Source organism: Xiphophorus maculatus, chromosome 5 (assembly GCF_002775205.1).
Source record: "Xiphophorus maculatus strain JP 163 A chromosome 5, X_maculatus-5.0-male, whole genome shotgun sequence".
NCBI classification, from domain to species: Eukaryota; Metazoa; Chordata; class Actinopteri; order Cyprinodontiformes; family Poeciliidae; genus Xiphophorus; species Xiphophorus maculatus.
Window position 1 is genome coordinate 23837472 of NC_036447.1, and position 18623 is coordinate 23856094.

The window sequence follows — 18623 nt, forward strand, 5'->3', positions numbered from 1 at the left end:
AGAAAGTGAAAGGGGGGAAGTTACCAATGGCACTGAGGGCGTGGCTGAGCTCCAAGTTAAAGGCGCTTATTGGCACTTCGTCACCCACAGGAAGCACAGCCACGGTGGAGAGGTTACTAGCGGGGTTGGTGACATCTGCACTTTTCCTCATACTTGGCAAACTCAGCGCCGAACCTGGTGAGCGGGGAGCAAAGAGTGTGTGAGAGAGAGTGAGACAGACAGTCAGAGAGAGCAAGAGTGAGACAAAGAGAGAGAGAGAGAGAGAGAGAGAGAGAGAGACGGAGGTGTGTTTGGTCATCCTCTGACCTGAGAACGGCCCCCGACCCTGCTGCAGGTTCCCCAGAATCTTCTGGCCCAACAAGTGGATCAACCTCGTCACTACCTAAGAAAAAAACAAACAAACATGTGAACCAGAAGATCAGCCATGAAATTACACAATTCAATAAATTAATCAAGTATTTATGTATGTGATAACATAAAAATGTCAACAAATAAAAATAAAAGTGATGTGCAACTCAAAAAGCACCTATGTACCTATGTAATAAAATTTGGAAATATTTTATACAGATTTATCTCATGTGGTGTAAATGTAATTGTTGAAGTATTTATTTATTTATTTATTTTTTCATGTTAAGGAGAGAAGTGACACTAGTCATTATTGATCATCAGAAAGACCCAAAATCTCTGGTAACCTTCATAGCAACCAGCTGCAGACCAATCGCCCTGCCAGCTGAGCAACAGAGGAAAACAAGTAAAGCTCTCAAAAATGAAACTGAATTGTAAAATAAGTAAATTATAATATAAATGTTATCAATTAATTATGGTTTTCCAAAAATTTAAGAACCACAAGTTCATTTCAAAACTCTGAAACAACAAGGTCTACAAGACAAAAAAGTATTACGTTTTATCCTGTTTTTTTTATTTCTGCATGCATTTGTGGATTCTCAACAAGCAAAGCAATCAAAGAATTTAATAAAAATTCAAATTGTGGCGCTGCAAGTCAAAGACTAAAGGTACCACTTCAATAAAAAGTGAAAAGTGCCTCATTTATAAGAAACTCTCCTTATTTTCTAATCTTTCAAACGACACAACCAAAAAAAGACTGAAACCTACTTGTTTTCCTTTTTTTAAGCATACTTATCCAGACCTAGTTAGATGTTTCAGAACCGTGTGTGAATGCTGCGGAGATCGCGGCGTTTTAAACGACGCGCTCGTTTCACCTGCGGGTATCGTCTCTTGATGTTGTTGAGCGTTCCCTCCGGCAGCTTGACCAGCTCCGTGTCCCTCACGGCGTGCACGGTGGTGGCTCTGGGCTGCTTGGTCAACGCCTCCACCTGGAGGACAAACAAGATCCTGCTCCAAAACCCAGAGTTGGATTCAGAGCCGAGCGTCTGCTCAAGAGAAGAGAAAACCAGACATGCTTACGACGCCAATGAGGTCTCCTCTGCCGTATTCCCCAACCAGCTCCTTCTTGCCGTTCGCCTTACGGATGACCGATCGCAGTCGTCCATTCAGGATGATGTAGGTGCAGTCCGATTGGTCGTCTTGTCTGCAGTGAAACAGCCGCCATCATTGCAAACGATGCGAAACATGCAGATGCGATTTGAGATGTTTTCGCTAGTAAAACACTAAAAGAGTCTTAATACTGATGCATCTCAGTAAATCTGAATATGATTGAAACATTTATTTAATTAATTCGATATGGATTCATTTCGAGTAGTGGTAGCTATGATATTCTCTTTGGTTTCAACACATACAGCTGAAAACCAGACGTCCTGCACCAAATTAAAAGATCAAACTTCTCTTGTTTTATCATCAGTCAGAATTACCAACATGAGTTTGCTAAACAGACGGCTTCGGCGTCCCAGAAATGAATTGATTTTCGTCTGAAGTGTGCAAATTGACTCAGTAGGGGGAAAAAAAGCAAAAGATGTTGTGAAGATTCTGGCTCATGTTGGTAAGAGTGATTATTCACAGTAAAACATGTTCTGTGCTGATATTGTCTGAAAAGACACTCAGCGAGGAGGAAGCCAGTACTCCAAAAGAAACACAAAAAGGCCAGATTGAAGTTCAAAAATGCACACAGGGACAAAGATATTCATTTTTAGAGACACGTCCTGAGGTTTGATGAAGTGGAACTGTCTGACCTCATGCTAACAGCTTACATCTAATTAGAACCGCAAAATAATTTTTAAATAATCACAGGTAAGCCACAAAAGAAGTTAATCAAGTTCTGTTTCTAACCATAATAATGGAAAGTTAAGTGGGTGGAAAAAGTGCGGTAGAAACGACAGGGGAAATTTCAAACTAATGCAATAGTGACAGTCTGCTGGACAACTCGCAAGTCAATCTTAAATCCATAACGTGGATTTAAGATTTCTGTACCAAAAAAAATAAAAAAATACTTTTTTCCTTTGAATTTGTTTCATTTTTTTTAAAGAGACAGATAATATGGCAACTCCCTGAGAAACTGAATTGAAAAGTTTTTAATTAGCTTTAAATCATAATCCTTAAAGTGATAGAAAGTAAATATATCCCATCATATTGTAACAAAGTTTCCCACGTTCCACTTTTACTTTAAAAAATGGAAGCTTTCATTCTAGTTTACCAAGAAGCATCATCCATCAGTAAAGATTGTACGAACATGCAGCTGAACTGTGTGAGAACAGCAAGCAAAATATGTTTATGTAATATTTTTCTTTATTGCAAATAAATGCAAATATGTCTCTGTGCGTCTGTGTGAGGAAAACCTGGACAAACCTGTAGAGGGCTCTGCCGGCTTCAACAGCCATCCAGTCGATTGCAAAGTCCATCTGCCTGACAAAAGCCGACATTCGAGCGGCCACAGTGTGGGCCACACTCAGCACCACGCTGGGCTGTTCCTTCATAATCCTGCAGGTGGCAGAAACGAGGAGGAGTAGTGATTGAATGAAGGGCAATAGTGAAAAGCAAAGACAAATAAAAAGACAATTTGCTTTGGCTAAGAAGATTAATTCAGAGGAAAACATGCTGATGATTCTAAACCAAGCTCATAACTAGCATCTTTTCAAACATGTTTACTTTGGCCACAGAAAAGAGGAAAAAACTCACTCATAGAAATCTGACTTTGAGATCTTCAGGTAAGTACAGTCTCGGACAGCCTTAATGGTAAAGATAAGGGGCTCTCCGGTGAGCACCGCGAGCTGGCCTACCATCTCTCCTGGGTGGGTCACAAACAAGCAGACGGCCTCCTGCTTGTCGATCATTCGCTGGTAAACATGCAGGCAACCAGACAGGACGAAGTGCAGGCTCACATCCTGCGGGACCACGAACGGAAATAAATTGTTTTCGTGCCAGTTACCAAACATGATCAAACGGAGTCTGGAAGGGTAAGTACCTGGTCTCCCTGTCTTGCTAAAACGGCTCCAGCTTTCGCGTGGTGCATAGACGCTTTCCCACGTAACAAACCTGGATCCTAGAAGAGAGGAGACATGGCGTCAAGACGAAGATGGGGGAAAATAAAGTCGAACAAAATGCGCGTGCATGACACTTTGGAGACGCTTCACCTGGGAGTCTGATTGCAGACACATTAGTCAGATACATGAATGACCACACACAAAAAAAGGTTTTATTTTTGGATCCAAGCAAACATTTTAATCAGTGCATTGGTTGGTTGGTTGCAAACAACAATTTAGACAATGTGACGGTAAACAAACTAGTCTCTGCATAGGAAATGTTAGCAAGTGGTATGGGTTGAATGTCAAAAGAAATTACACCCATAAAAAGAAGAAACTGCAAAGGCAAAGTAAGAATGGCCTCTTTCAGTCCCAACATTTCAAAATAAAAGCATTTACACATCATATGCAAATGTTAGGGCTGGCATATAATTCAGTTTTATCCATTGATCAAATTTTTTGTTTTTGAATATTTAATTTCAGGAAAATCTGGATTGTTTTTTGTCACCGAAGCACACTTTGGGTTTCCATAGTATAGAGTGATTTCAGTACAGCCAGGACCCATCAACTTGCTTAATAAGTAGATTTTACAGCTTCTAATTATTTGGAGTTTTAATTCAGTTAGACAAGCAACAATATGCGACAGCACACGAGGCAATTATTTCATTATTTAAATGAAGATATGATGTTACAGCAATGAGTAATTACTGGGTTCATGAAGGATTCACCAACTCAAACCTTTTAAGACCTTTTTAAGACCACGATGAATAAAACTTAAGGCTTATACCACAACAGAGCTGTGCAGAAGAAACGCACTTGCAGCTGAACTGTGTGAGAACAGCAAGTAAAATATGTTTATGTAATATTTTTCTTTATTGCAAATAAATGCAAATATGTCTCTGTGCGTCTGTGTGAGGAAAACCTGTAGAGGTCTTTTTTGTGCCTCTTCTCACATGGCATATGACTCTCTAGCCAACTAGCTAGCTGGAAAGCAAGTCTAGCTTGTTACCGGTAGCCTTGACTGTATTGAGTCGCAGAAGGCAGTGAGTGAAAATGTCTGCACAACTCAAACTTTTGCCTGATAGAAAAATCCAGTGATAAAAAAAAACCTACATAGAATATATGAGATCAAATAGCCCTGCCACGACAAAATTTAAGACTTTATTAACATATTTAAGGCCTACTTACATTGTCTTGAATGGATTTAAGGCCTCAATTTTAGATAGATGAACTTAAGACTTTTTAAGGATGCACGGACACCCTGAATTAAGTACAGTTTTACTTTTTTCAGAGAAAGAAAGACCCTCAGGTGCTACTTATAAAACTGAGGATGAAATATACCAGGATCTGGTATTGTTTTTATTGTGGCGACTCACTGGACAGTCCAACAACAACAAAAAAAACGTTAGAAATTCTAGAAGAAAAAAAAAGAAAAGAAATTGTGCTTTGTGACTGATTGAAAAGTTAAACCATACCTCAATTTGCATGAGTCTGAGAACTTCTTTTTGAGCTTCCTCAAAGAGCGAAGCGTTGCACCGACTGGATGACGGTGTGAAGATGTTGTCCACGCCCGATTCCTCCTCAGGATACAAATAGATCCCTGATGGAACTTCTTCCACCGTCACTTTCCTCTCACGCTGTTCGTGGGAAACGGACTGCAAAGAAACACAATCGTTTCAAAATGCTACATGTGGATGAGTCGCTTTGCTTCCTCGCAACCACAAGTTAAAAGAGGCTTCAGGTTTTGTTGTCAAGCGAAACTGAATACACTTTTACTCAAGCGAAGAAGCCAGAAGTGAGCTTATGATCTTATTTGGGTTGTGCACCGACCCGACTGAAGGTTGGAGGTGTGTTGCCGTCTTCAGCAGAGGTAGAAATCCGTCCTCGTTCGAACGCCATGTCAAAATCTGACTTCACACTTTTCTGAATACCTGCACAAAAAAAACAAAAAACAAGAAAACTGTTTTAATGTTGGTTAAAAAAAAACAAAAGTAAAACAATTCAGTCATTTCTGCACACAAACATGCATAAGAAAAAGAGTTTTCATCTAAGTGAAAGCATCGATGCTTGCTTTTTGATGTTTTGTCCAGCACATCTGCTGCGAACAAATTAAGATTATTGTGATGCGTCATAACTTCAAAAAGCACATCCACACAGTCGTCTCGTTTTATTCTGCCAAGCTAAGCTTTTCGCTCTGCCGACCTTCATATCTCACCATCTGTTTAGTCATAAAACCATAAAACAACAAGTCATTACTTGCTAATGACCGAGTGAGAGAACTGCAGTTGGAACGGTTTAGAAAAAAGCAATCTGGATTGAAAATATTGTCTTTTGAGCAGCAATCAGTTCATCTTATAAAGTCCATAAAGGGGAAATTAAAAATGATTTTAGGGCTTAAATACATGTGATAAAAAGGCCCAGAGATTGGTTAAACATACCACACCACCAAGCAAAGCAGACCTGATGTTTCCATGGTTACACAGAGACATCTTTAATCTCTTTCTTTAATTTTTCTCAGCTGGGTTACATTTCAAACATGCAGACTGCAAATAAACAACCCGACCTGTTAATAGGTCAGTGAGAAAACTGCAAAAGTGAATAACAATTCAAACTTGTTGTTGGTGAAACTGGAAAACCGTTAAATAATGACCAAAAATCTCTCACCAGAGATGTCCACCGGCATGGAAATTGTCCTGCTGAGATTTGGTGGACCTCCTTCTTTTCCTTGGTCCGCCCCTGTGATTAAACAAAAAGCATGAAAACAACAGAAAACAACAAGAAAAAAAAATTCTGGGAAATAACTTTTCCAGACATTTTTTTAAAAGCGTTTCCAGTCCTTTTAGTCCATTTATAAGTGCAAAGTAAAAAGATTTCCAGTGATTTTATGGCAGAAAAATATAGTGGCCAACTTTTGGAACATGGAATAAATGACTACAGAAAGAAAGAAAAGAAAGACAAGGAAGGAAAAAAATAAGGAAGGAGGGAGGAAAAGGACAGAAGAAAAAACAAGGCAAAAGGAAGTAAGTCTCCATAAAGAAAAACTAATGGCACAAGGAAAAACAGAGGAAGGTCGCAAGGAAAAAGGCAGGACCAAGGGAAAAAGAAAGGGCACAACTAATAAGGAAAGACGTAAGGAGAAAAGGAAGTAAGATGGAAACAAGGACACAACATTTCGGCGATGGTACAGGGAAGAAACTATCGAAACACAAATATCTTTTCGCAAACCTATCCAGACCTGGAAAATGAGCCATATCACCATATTAAATGCTTATTCAAACTTTTTCAGACTGAAACATGTCGGAAGCATGCTAGAAGCTGCATTTTATTCAGAAATAGCCAGTTCTTTCTTAATATCAGAGATATTTTTGTCAAAATAATAAATAGATTCCTAGTGGGAGAGGTTTTAGTTTTATTCATTCATTTTTACACGTCATTAGTTCCCTATTGTCTGTTTGCTGCGGCAGGTTGTCTTTCTGCAGTAGAAGGATACAGTAAGAGGAAAAAAGAAAAATGGAAAATTAACATTTCGAAAAGAAATTCTCAACACAGGTAACCTACACCATGAGTTTTTATTATCTCTAAACTATACGGACATTTTGTTTTTCTAAATAGTTGCTTCGTTTTCTACCAACTGCTGCAGTTTGTGCTGCTCACTGATCCACCCCTCCCAACACGGCGGCATTATGCTAATCTCAGCATAACGACGTTACCTGAAGCTTCACCTTTAACGGCAGCTTCCCGATGCTCCTCTGAAACGCTCAGGCTGCCAAATCGCTTCCCATGGCGGATGGGGCTGGTGCGCGGCGCGTGGGGAGACGTCGGCGGGAGACGGGAAGGAAGCATTTCCTGTGAAACCACGGGACATGGAAAACATGCATGAGGCATAAAATCTTTTAGTCAGAACCTAACAAAAGAGCAAATTAATACAGGCTGGCTCACGTAGGTTCCATTATGTGTCCCATTGAAAAGCCCTGAAGTTACAATTTCGTCTACATGCACTTAGTGTGATTTAATGTCAGACAGTGAGGAAAAATTATTATAAGTCTACTCTATACAGTGTATGTGCAGTATATGTTTATCTCAAAACATACCATGTATTTTTGGTCTAAATTCTAAATATTTTAGTACACTTGAAATAAGAAAACTAAGATATAGGTGCTTATTTTAAGCCAACAATTCCTTAAAGTTGATGAAAAAATACCATTTGTGACTTACCGTAACTTATAATATGGAAAAAATGTCTTGTCCTACTGGTAGATTATTTCACTTATTGCACTTTTTGGCTTAAAACAAGCTCCTATCGTTTACTGAAAAATTACTTGTTAGTTTTGTCTTATTTCAAGTGTACTGAGATATTACAATAGAAACCATATCAAAAATACTTGGTAAGATTTTTTTTATTAAGGGACCTGTGACTAAAATGACCTCCATCAGATGTAGATAGACCTGTCATGATAGCAAATTTTGCTGAGCGATTAATTGCCTCAAAAATTATTGCGATAAACGATGATATTGTTTGAAGACCATTTTAAGCGGATGTAATGATAAGGACATAAGTGCGTCCTGCCTGTTTTCAAAAGAACACTTAACACTGGAACTGGTAACCAAAATAAACAAAACAACTACAAAACAAAAAGAAAATGGACTCTCAGGCTCCGTTAACAAAAAATGCACCTGAATAAAAACTAAACACACACAATTTTCATCTATAGAAAGAGAAAAAGGCAGGAAGAAACGACAAAGCCGATAAATTAAAATTATAATTTTCATTTATCAAGCGATAAATTGTTTACCGCGACAGGCCTAGACATAGATACAAAATAACAGACACTACACTGAGTGTGTTTTGTGCCTCAAATAACTCACGTGACTGAACAGTTCATTGGTCAGCCCCAGGTAGTTGTGCAGGGCCAGGACTGTCACCCTCTGGAGGCGCACCATGATAATCTGAACAGAAAGGAAACGGAAAGTCATTTATGCATCACCTTGAAACAAGCAGGAGAAAAAAACGTACCTCAAGGCTCCGTTTTAGGCCCATTTATTTTACTCTGACTTCTTAAAATTGTTTGAATTACTAGATTTCTGAAAAAATAAATACAATTTGAAAGTTAATGAAAATAATTACTCTCTTCAACTGATCTGCTGTGATCAGGCAACAGATTGGACATTTAAAGATGTCTCTCCAGCCAAACTGAAAGAATCTAGGTGTTGTTTTCCACCAATCAATGTCTCTTGAATCTCCTTCATAACACCTTGAGATTTGAAATTTTGACAATAGAAGTTGGATGTCAAAACAGGAATTCGAGGTAATTATTCATGCCATTATTTCCTCTCGTCTAGACAACTGTAACACACTTATCACATGTTTCTACAACAAAAAAAATCACCTTTCATTTTCAAAAGCTCTTTAGACAAATTTTCAACAAGCAGACGAACAAACAGAAGAGCTTAGATCACTGTTGTTTTCACGTCCGTGCACTGGCTACACATTTATTTTAAAATGGTGACTTTATCTATCAGGACGCTGCCTGGCTAATTACTTAACGCCACACACACCAACTGAGACTCTCAAACCAAAAGAGTCTCGATTCATTTCAAATTCAGTCATGCTTTTTCTTAAATCTTTTCAGATATTGTTTTCTATTCTTCTTTGTTATGTACTTCATTTATTTTTTCAATTTTTATGCTCTATCTTTGAGAAGCAATTAGATTTTTTTCATCTGTGACAGGCGCTATATAAAGAAAGCACCCGAATGAGGCCCCCACCACCTTCAAACGTTTGTGGTACGTTTGTGCAGCAGAAATTTTTGATTGTGCCGCTATAATTTTAAGAAATGTTTCCAGAGGTCATGAAAGGTCAACCAACCCCCCCTACCTTCTTCAAATCAGATCAAATTGGTGTCAATTTTCCTTGTGCTCCTTTGGCTTTAAAGATATTAATGAAAGCTTAAAAGTCAAAAGCTCAACCAGTCCCCCCACTTTTACTAAATTAAAATTACCCTTAAACTTTCACCAATATCTTAAAATCATAGCAGCACAAACAAAAAATGTTGCTGCACAAACGTAGTCGAGTAGATTGACACCAATTTTACCTAATGTAAAGAAGGTGGGTGGGCTGGTTGACCTGTCATGACCTCTGGAAACGTTTCTTAATATCTTTAAAATGATAGCGGCACAAACAAAACATTTTGCTGCACAATTCTTTCTAATTTGAAGGAGGTGGAGGAGGGGGGCAGCTTCACTCAGGTAAAGAAAACTTATCTACTAGTTGCTGATAAAGCAATGAGAAGTACTAAACTCACCTGAACTACTCGCACCAGACTCTCGGGATACTTCTCAAAGATGGCGAGGAAGGCCTCGACAGGCAAACGGAGAACAGTGGTGACCTCTGCAGCTCGAGCCGACATTGTTCTGTAAGGCTTCTGATGGCCCTGGAAACAAATGTTGCTTCATTCTTACACTATTCAGACACTATTCACTATTCAGAGATGCTGCTGACGTTCAACAGAGTTACTGCAGCCGACATCATTTAAGCACTAAAGCCTAACTAGATTTGGATTGAAATGAAATCAGGCGTGTCTGTGTGACTCATGGTAGAGGAAGAATGTTTTGTGAGTCAGTAGCTAAACATCAACAACATCAGGAATATACAATCAATGCTATAAAAGTATAATAAATAATAAAAATAATATAAAAATATAAATATAATATAAAAATAATAAAAAATATAATAAAACTTTTAATTATTAAGGGTAATAATTAAAAGTTTCTCTGGGAATTGGGGGAAAGAAACGCCTTTGTGTGCAGATGTGTGTTTGCATTGTGCGACGTGACCCACTGTAATGACATCCAGAATGCTGAGGAGGCTGTGAACACTGTCTCCAGCAAAAACCTCCTTGACCACACTCTCTTTGCCATCCTGGAAGAGAAACAGGAGAGATTCAGGTTGGGGGGGGCAAGACAAGATATTTAACCGTTACTTTTTTTTTTTTTTAACCAATTTAGATTTGAAAAGACGTTATCAGGACAAATGCTGAACATGAAATCAATCTCAGACTTTTATTTTTTATTAATAAATTTGCATGTCTGTAAGTGAAAGAGGCTGCAGGGTTTCTGCCGGTTTCACAGACTCAAATTTAAGACTTTTTAAGACCTCGTAAGGCCATTTTAAAGCCTTGATTTTAGATAGATAAATTTAAGACTTTTTAAGAATGCCGACACCTGGGATTTAATCCTCTGCGACTGTAAAGGCTTTGACTCCCAAAGATGGGTGAAAAGCTATTAAGTCATTTACAAATAACCCTAAACCTAACGTAGCTGTAGGAAGCATGCTTTTCCACAAAAATTGGTTAAATCTCAACTTCTCCATTACCAAGGGTGAGAGCTGACTTCAGGAACAAGACAGACCTACAAAAACCTGGAATGGCTTACAAGACAAACTATGTAAAGCTTAGTAAGAAGGTGATTGATATGGCTGTGTAGCTTTGGGTGTGTTTATGAAGAAATGGAAGAAATGTAAAATCTAAAATGACCAGAAGTTTCCATCAGCCTGTAGCTTCGTCTCACAGGGCGAATACGATCACGCTTGATAACTATTGAAGCCGTTTTATCATTAAAACAACTTTTTTGTTGTTGTTGCAATTTTAAGATGTTTTCCTGGTAAAACTGCATCTTTTTTATGCTGGTATTATAAATGTATCCTTGTAATTTAACTAAAATTCCCATAGTGTGGCATAGTTTTTTATCTTGTAACCAGGTTGTTATGTATTGCAAATTTTTTGCTCAGGTCCCTCTTGAAAATGAGATCTAGATCTCAACGGGGTTTACCTGATTAAATAAAGGAATATATATAGTGTTCTAACTGACCTATAACACGAAAAGTTTGGTCTGATTTAACTTCATTTAGTAAGAAAAATATGTGTCTCTTTTTATTAGATGTATGAAAACATCTGGTGATAAATGCAAATAATGTTTTCCAAGCTTTGGGCTTTTAATCAAGCATTAGATTTAACTTTAATACAAAACTTTCCAGTTTTACTTTCAAGCACTTGCATGGACTTCATACAGAAATCGAGCAAGTCCCAAACCTGGAAAACACATTGAAATTCAAGCCTTTTCAAGGATTCCAAGCACCCATGCAAACCCCGTCTTCAGATTTGTACGCAAATGAGCGTCGATTCCATCAAAACACTAATTATCTGGACAAACCCATTCAACAACAAAATAAAACTACCATTTCTCAGCACTAAATTAACTCTAAAATTGTGCTAAGCTTAGATAAATGACAGCTGATGAACAAGGAGAGTGAAGCGATATGAACTGCAGCCTCACCACCCCTGTAAGGCACAGTTCTAGCTTTCCGTCCTGAACCACGTAGATGCTGCTGTCAGGCTGTCCTGGCCTGAAGACGTGCTCCCCCTGCTGGAACTGCAGAAACACCATGTGCTTGCACAGCTCCAGGAAGAGCGGCTTCTCAAAGTGACCCAAAACCCTACGGTTAGTAGCAAAACAAAAAGTGGCTAAGGTAAGGAAACGAGAATACGAGAGGGCGACTACAAAAGCGAAAAAGCGTCTCGTCGCGCGAACCTACCGGACATTTTTGAGCATGTAGAGCACTTCGGACGGGAGGTGGGAGTTGGCCACGTCGAATTCAGTGAGATCTGCCTCCAGCACTGAGGGAGGGGGTTCCTTCGCCTGCAGGATGGGCACCTCCTTCTTGAAGCGCAGGATCCTGCAAGAGCAACGCACGATGTCATAAAGAGAGATTAAAGAGGGGGAGGATAAAGAAGGGAGGGCAATTTTTATGAAGAGCCTTTTACTTTTTGGCAATGTTGAGCATTTTCTGCTTTTTCTTTAGGCGTGGACGAGAAGAAGAGGAGGAAGCCCCCACCAGCGAAGAGGTAGACTGGGAAACCTGTGGGGAAACGGATGTGAGTATGGCTTCCAGTGCTAATGTTTGTTTTTGCAAAACTTGCTTTAAGAAGGATTTTTTTTAAAGTGTTTTGTCTAGAATTTTTACATGTTTTGTTGTGTTTTACCCACAAACCCAAATGGAAAGTTAAGATTTCAGTGGACTAAAAGAGATGCATGATTTTCAAAAAATCTTACAAATAAACATCCATCTCAGTTTTCTTCTACATCTCAACTATTTTCTGCTTTGAATTAATCTAGCACATGAAATCTGAATTAAGTACGTGGATGTTTGTGGATGGAATGCCACCAGACGCAAAAAACCTAAACATTTTCAGCCCGCCACTCACTTTCCGCATAATCTTTCGTCCGTAGAACATGACTTTGTCTCTCTTGCGGAAGCGATACTTCGGTGCCTCTTCAGCCTCTATGTCTGCGAAATAAAGGTCAACGTCAAAATGAACCAGAGCTGTATAATGTGCCGGTTCCATGACTACTTTTCAGAGCAGGCTGAGAAATGGGACTCTGCGTTTACTGACTTCGGAGCCGGATCCGCCGCAAGATGAAGAAGATGAGGATGGCGATGAGGACTATGGCGACGCCAGCGCCAATAACTAATCCCACCATCTGGAGAGAGAGAACAGAAGAAAAAAAAAAAAAAAATATATATATATATATATATATATATATATATATATACAGTACAGACCAAAAGTTTGGACACACCTTTCTAATTCAATGGGTTTTCTTTATTTTCATGACTATTTATAAGGCAAGAAATCCCACTTATTAACCTGACAGGGCACACCTATGAAGTGAAAACCATTTCAGGTGACTTACCTCTTGAAGCTCATCAAGAAAATGCAGAGTGTGTGCAAAGCAGTAATCACAGCAAAAGGTTGCTACTTTGAAGAAACTAGAATATAAGGGGTATTTTCAGTTGTTTTACACTTTTTTGTTTAGTGCATATTTCCACATGTGTTATTCATAGTTTTGATGCCTTCAGTGTGAATCTACAATGTCAATAGTCATGAAAATAAAGGAAACTCTTTGAATTAAAAGGTGTGTCCAAACTTTTGGTCTGTACTGTGTATATATATATATATATATATATATATATATATATATATATATATATATATATATATATATATATATACAGTGTATACATATCTATTTGTGCGTGGCAAAAGAAAAATGAGAGCACCAGGTTCTCCATTAAATCTGCTTGAATTCACAGAGAGTGGTGGACTAACCGTTTAGCTTAAGGTAATAAAATCTGCTGCAGTGGTAAAAGCGGCTGAAAGAAGACAGAAATGAAACTGCTCTCACCATGCTCGTCTGTAGCTCCTCCTCCACAAACGTCTTGAGGTTTTCAAATCTGTCCTGAAAGACAAAAAGAGAAACGCAGAGGCATGCTAGTGCACGCGATAAGCCGACGAGATAACGGTTTCACACTACAATGTTGCTGCATGAAACGTGGACCCAATGGAGGTCTTTCTTTGCCTGAGCTGTGAAAGCATGTGGGAATCAGGAATTCACCCTGGAGGCAGCAATGCCCGGCAGAAAGGGGGAAATTTGCATTTAAACTAATATTTCTCAATCTACTTTCTTTTCTTGTTTTTTTGCTGGACATAATTCAAATTAAAAAATCACCAAAATACATAGAGATTTTCTTCCCTGTTTCCAGGCAATGTAAGGTTAAAATGATCTTGATTAAAACGATTGCGATCACTAAAAAGTTTTAAAAAGCAGAAAAGCATGTCTGTTGAGAGCGCAGATATCTGAGATAAGACTGTTTGCTTTGTGTGTGTTTGGTCAAGCATATGATTTAACATCATAAGATTAAAAGTGAGGGTAATTTGTCTTCAGAGTTTTGGCAGAGAGCCAGTGGATGTTTATCAGTGTTATCTGCAATTATCTATACGTTTGTAGCAAGCTTGACGTTATTTGGCAGTAAATGGGCTGGATGGGACAAAAGTACAACTGAAATGGAGAGGAGTGCAACATGCTCTGGATCTCTCAAGTACACACCCAGGTTTTGTGAAGTTAAAGGTGACCTATTATTATGCTTCCGTGAACAGGTTAGGATAGGTCGATACAAAACATGCTCATTACATTTTTTGCATAAATTCATTCTTAGATAATGAGACATTATTCTGCTCACTTCTGCCTGTTTTCTTTCCTAAAACGGCTCCTTTCAGAATAAGCCGCTTTAGGGCCTCTGTCACTTTAAATCCCAATAACCTGCTGCTGGCCACGCCCCCCAACTCAAAGTTTACACTCGCATGTGAGAATGGCTGCGCACAGATGCGTAATTATACAACTGTACGTCTTTGAAAAGCAGAAGTGGAGCCTCCTGTGCATCCGACAAGAATGCAGCAAGTGGTTTCTGGACAGCAAGTCAATAACAAAATACTTGTCTTTTCCAGCAGCCATTATACATACAGCGGTAAAACCAGCTGACCAAACACCCTGGAGCTCAGTTTCAATTGCTAGGTAACAGACTGAGCTTGCTAGGTGAGGGCCAGCTGATTTGCCTGCTGATTTGTGAATTTACATTCTGGAAGTTTTTGAAAAGACTCATTTTCCAGACACCAAAAAACATTAACTCATTGCCAAAACTCAGCTGTAATGTGACATGTATCTTGTTTAATTTAAAGAAAAAAAGCAATCTGGCAGAAAGGGAAAAAGACAGAAACGGACTGCATTTATGCAACTATCTTTTTCTCTAGAGGACTAAAGGGGACTTTGCAATCATTTGTTCAATCATATCATCAGTGAGGTTGCCGTTCAATCAGCGCCACAGAAAAAGCGGGTGAAGTGCCTTGCCCAAGGACTCAACAGGATTGGGTAAGCAGTAGATCATGACGGGTCACATGACATGCTTGTCACCTCACAACTGAATCACCTCAGAATACTACCAGTCTCTTCTAACTCAACTCACTAACATATCAATCTGGACTCATAACCACGTGCATTAGTCCAAAACCTACCGGGAAGGGTCCTTCTTGGTCCTCTTGCTCTGAGGTATTCTGTCCCATTGTAGCTTTGTGTTTTCATAAGGATGGTCCATCAACAGCCACTGCAGACAAAACAGGAGGATGTCATAGCTACGCATCACAGCAGGGGCTAACGCACATGACCTACTGACCTTGTTGCTGATCTAATCAATTGTTCGGGTGAGCCATAAAACAAATGAACTGCTTTTGGTTGTGTACCTCACACTACCGTCCTCTTCCTAAGGAGGAGGAACGACCTTCACTGTCGCAATAAGCTGGCACCACTTTAGTAAGGAATTTAACTTTAAAGACATTTGCTCAAGATAGGTCTTCATTTCAGATTTCATTTTTGTTTGTGTTTCACAGCCTTTATTGCCTCTCCAGTGAGTCAGCCTGAAGAGTCAGAATCTGATGGGTTATTTTGATGGCAGGCAACAGAGTGCTTTGAAATGAATGTGGAAAGTCACTAAATCTGCTAGATATGTTGCAATCCATGTTGCATATTAGCCACTGGGTGATTGATTGCATTTTCTTTTCTTCATACAAACCAAACCTTGATCTCACTAACAAATTAGTCCCATTTAAAGCTCAACACCTCCTAAGGTAAATGTTTTTCTTCCTATATTTAATGCAAAAGCCTCCTCCCATAAAATGGGTCAAATATTACCTCCCTGTTCGAACTCTGACAAAAGATGAAGCAACTGCCAGTTTCTGCTTCCTTCACTTCATTTATACACCACAATTACAAAGCAGTGAGAAAACATTTGTGCCAGAAGATTACTTCCATCTTACCCTTTCACATTTAAGTGTTTCTGATTAAATAAATTTTACTGTTAGGAAAAGAAAAGCTGAAGAAATACAAAAAGGAATTGTCAGGTAGCTAAATTGCTAGTCAGCACCCAAAGCTAACTGGTAGCTTTTCTAGCAAGCTAGCCTGGAGATTTTCCCTCACAAAAATGTTGCCCATACAGCATTCTTAGACATGCAGTACAGACCAAAAGTTTGGACACACCTTTTAATTCAATGAGTTTCCTTTATTTTAATGACTATTGACATTGTAGATTCACACTGAAGGCATCAAAACTATGAATAACACATGTGGAAATATGCACTAAACAAAAAAGTGTAAAACAACTGAAAATACCCCTTATATTCTAGTTTCTTCAAAGTAGCAACCTTTTGCTGTGATTACTGCTTTGCACACACTCTGCATTTTCTTGATGAGCTTCAAGAGGTGGTCGCCTGAAATGGTTTTCACTTCATAGGTCAACCTGCCCTGTCAGGTTAATAAGTGGGATTTATTGCCTTATAAATAGTCATGAAAACAAAGAAAACCCATTGAATTAGAAAGGTGTGTCCAAACTTTTGGTCTGTACTGTACATAAAGACACTTTAAAAGCAATTATTTTTGGTGGGAGTGTTTGGGGGGCTACCCAAAACAACGTTCAATTTTACTAGCTACACGCTGGTGCAAATGTTGCCAAAACCTCGGAGAGAAATCCTTTGTCTGGCAACATAAATTATGCTTCAAAAACAAACAAATCATGTCGTGACCAAAAATTCAACAACCGATAAGAGACCAAATCGTTACAAATCTGAGCCATTTGTAAGGCTTTGGTATTCCAACCACCCTCGGTGAGAGCCATTATCTACCAATGAAGGAAACATGGAGCATCTTTGAACCCTCCCAGGCGTGGCCCATCTAAAAGAATTACATCAAGACCACACTGACGACTCATTTGGGGAAATAAGAACAACTCTGACGTTCACAAAAATGGCGTCCGTGGGAGAGTTCAATGGTGGAAACCAAAAAGGACCAATCTCACATTTGCCAAAACACATGATGATCCCCAAGGATTTCAGGGAAAGTTTTCAGTGGACTGACGGGACAAAACTGAAACTTTTTAGAAAGTGAGTATCCCACTACAATCCTGACAGAACATCAATACATTATTTCAGAAAAAGAACAGAATAACGACAGTGTAGTGGTGGTACAAAGGTCTCTGTGTGCTATGCTTCATCAGGACCATGTGAAATTATTTTAATTGGTGTAATCATAAATTCTGCTCTCCATCAGAGAAGCCTGTAGAAGAAAGTCCAGGATTGAGAACGTAAGCTCAAGTGCACTTGAGGTTACAGAAAGAGAGAATAATGCTAAACACACTAGTAAGGTGACTCCTGAATAGCTTAGAAAGGGCATTTGTTGCTGCTGAACACACTGTGTGGTTAAGAGGGCAATTACTTGGTTTGAGCAGCTACATCCAGCTACAGTTTTGTAGAAACTGAAATCACCATATGAAACTACTTCTTGTTTTTATCTTTGATATTATCTTCTTTTTTATTACCTGAAACCTTTAAAATAACAATAAACAGTTAAATAGTTTTGAAGTACAAGTTCTATTACTATTGAAAGAAATTTGTATGAATATGCCATTTAGGTATTAGTGTGAGTTTTCCTGTTTTATGTCCCATGTATCATTTTAAATAAAAAAAATTTAATTATTAGATATCTTCTAAAATAGTTCAACTGAAACAAAAAATGCAGGATAATTACACTACTTCTTATAATATAAATAGTTACTGCAGAAGGGCAATAAAAAACTGTTTCAATGCTCTTTCCTATATCTTATATTGCAGTTCTGGGGGAAAAAAATCATTAAATGGCTAAAATAGGTACCAATAAGTCAAAGGCTTATCAGAAACCAGCCACAAAAGTTTGACTGCTTCAAACATGTCACCACTAAACCTTCAAAATCTCATTTCTAAAAAGATTTTATAACCAGAGATCTGTAGTTAATTAGCATCTTAATAACTTAGCTTAACAGCAATTCTAATTTCAACCGTATTCAATGTAAACAAAAGCCCAGAGTACATCTTTAATTAAGCAGCACAATGAGGATAAAACATTAAGATTTTGAGTTTATGGTTAGGTGAAAACACACAGTAATAAATAAGTATGTCAACTGAAGTGACAATCAGTCAAGATATTGTTTCTGTGTGAAACTAGACTGAAACTTGCTAAACATGCCGTACTCATCACTGATACTGGCACACTTTCCAGCACTCTGGTCAGGTCTGCTCTGATGTACTGTATTTCCTGCTTAATGTACTTTACAGCATGTCTGTGACTGGGAGGCAGGGAAGTGGTAATGAGCTGCTGTATGGATGAAATTCAATCAGTGCACAGCTGAGGACGGAGGGTCGTGTTACACGGGAGTAACCCTGTAATTCATAAACAAACCATAGAACAGGATGCTGTTTTGAAGGACGGCTTTGA

At 38.6% G+C, this 18623-nt stretch overlaps 1 protein-coding gene across 8 annotated transcripts in view; it reads right to left on the bottom strand.

Annotated features, from left to right (window-relative positions):
• pnpla6 (patatin like phospholipase domain containing 6) overlaps nt 1-18623 on the bottom strand; it is a 41115-nt gene that overhangs the window by 20139 nt on the left and 2353 nt on the right. For 6 of the 8 annotated variants that reach the window (XM_023333151.1, XM_023333152.1, XM_023333153.1 and 3 more), the window contains exons 2-22: nt 15341-15429; nt 13677-13730; nt 12884-12971; nt 12695-12777; nt 12254-12348; nt 12025-12165; nt 11766-11925; nt 10273-10353; nt 9737-9865; nt 8301-8381; nt 7145-7280; nt 6099-6170; nt 5265-5365; nt 4910-5089; nt 3377-3454; nt 3091-3296; nt 2761-2892; nt 1426-1549; nt 1221-1334; nt 307-382; nt 25-174 (exon numbers count right to left, since the gene is read on the bottom strand). In XM_023333151.1, the coding sequence (XP_023188919.1) occupies nt 25-174; nt 307-382; nt 1221-1334; nt 1426-1549; nt 2761-2892; nt 3091-3296; nt 3377-3454; nt 4910-5089; nt 5265-5365; nt 6099-6170; nt 7145-7280; nt 8301-8381; nt 9737-9865; nt 10273-10353; nt 11766-11925; nt 12025-12165; nt 12254-12348; nt 12695-12777; nt 12884-12971; nt 13677-13730; nt 15341-15388 (2329 nt within the window). In that variant the 5' untranslated portion in view covers nt 15389-15429. The remainder of the gene's footprint in view (nt 1-24; nt 175-306; nt 383-1220; nt 1335-1425; nt 1550-2760; nt 2893-3090; nt 3297-3376; nt 3455-4909; nt 5090-5264; nt 5366-6098; nt 6171-7144; nt 7281-8300; nt 8382-9736; nt 9866-10272; nt 10354-11765; nt 11926-12024; nt 12166-12253; nt 12349-12694; nt 12778-12883; nt 12972-13676; nt 13731-15340; nt 15430-18623) is intronic. The other 2 variants (XM_023333149.1, XM_023333154.1) reach the window with 1 other exon arrangement.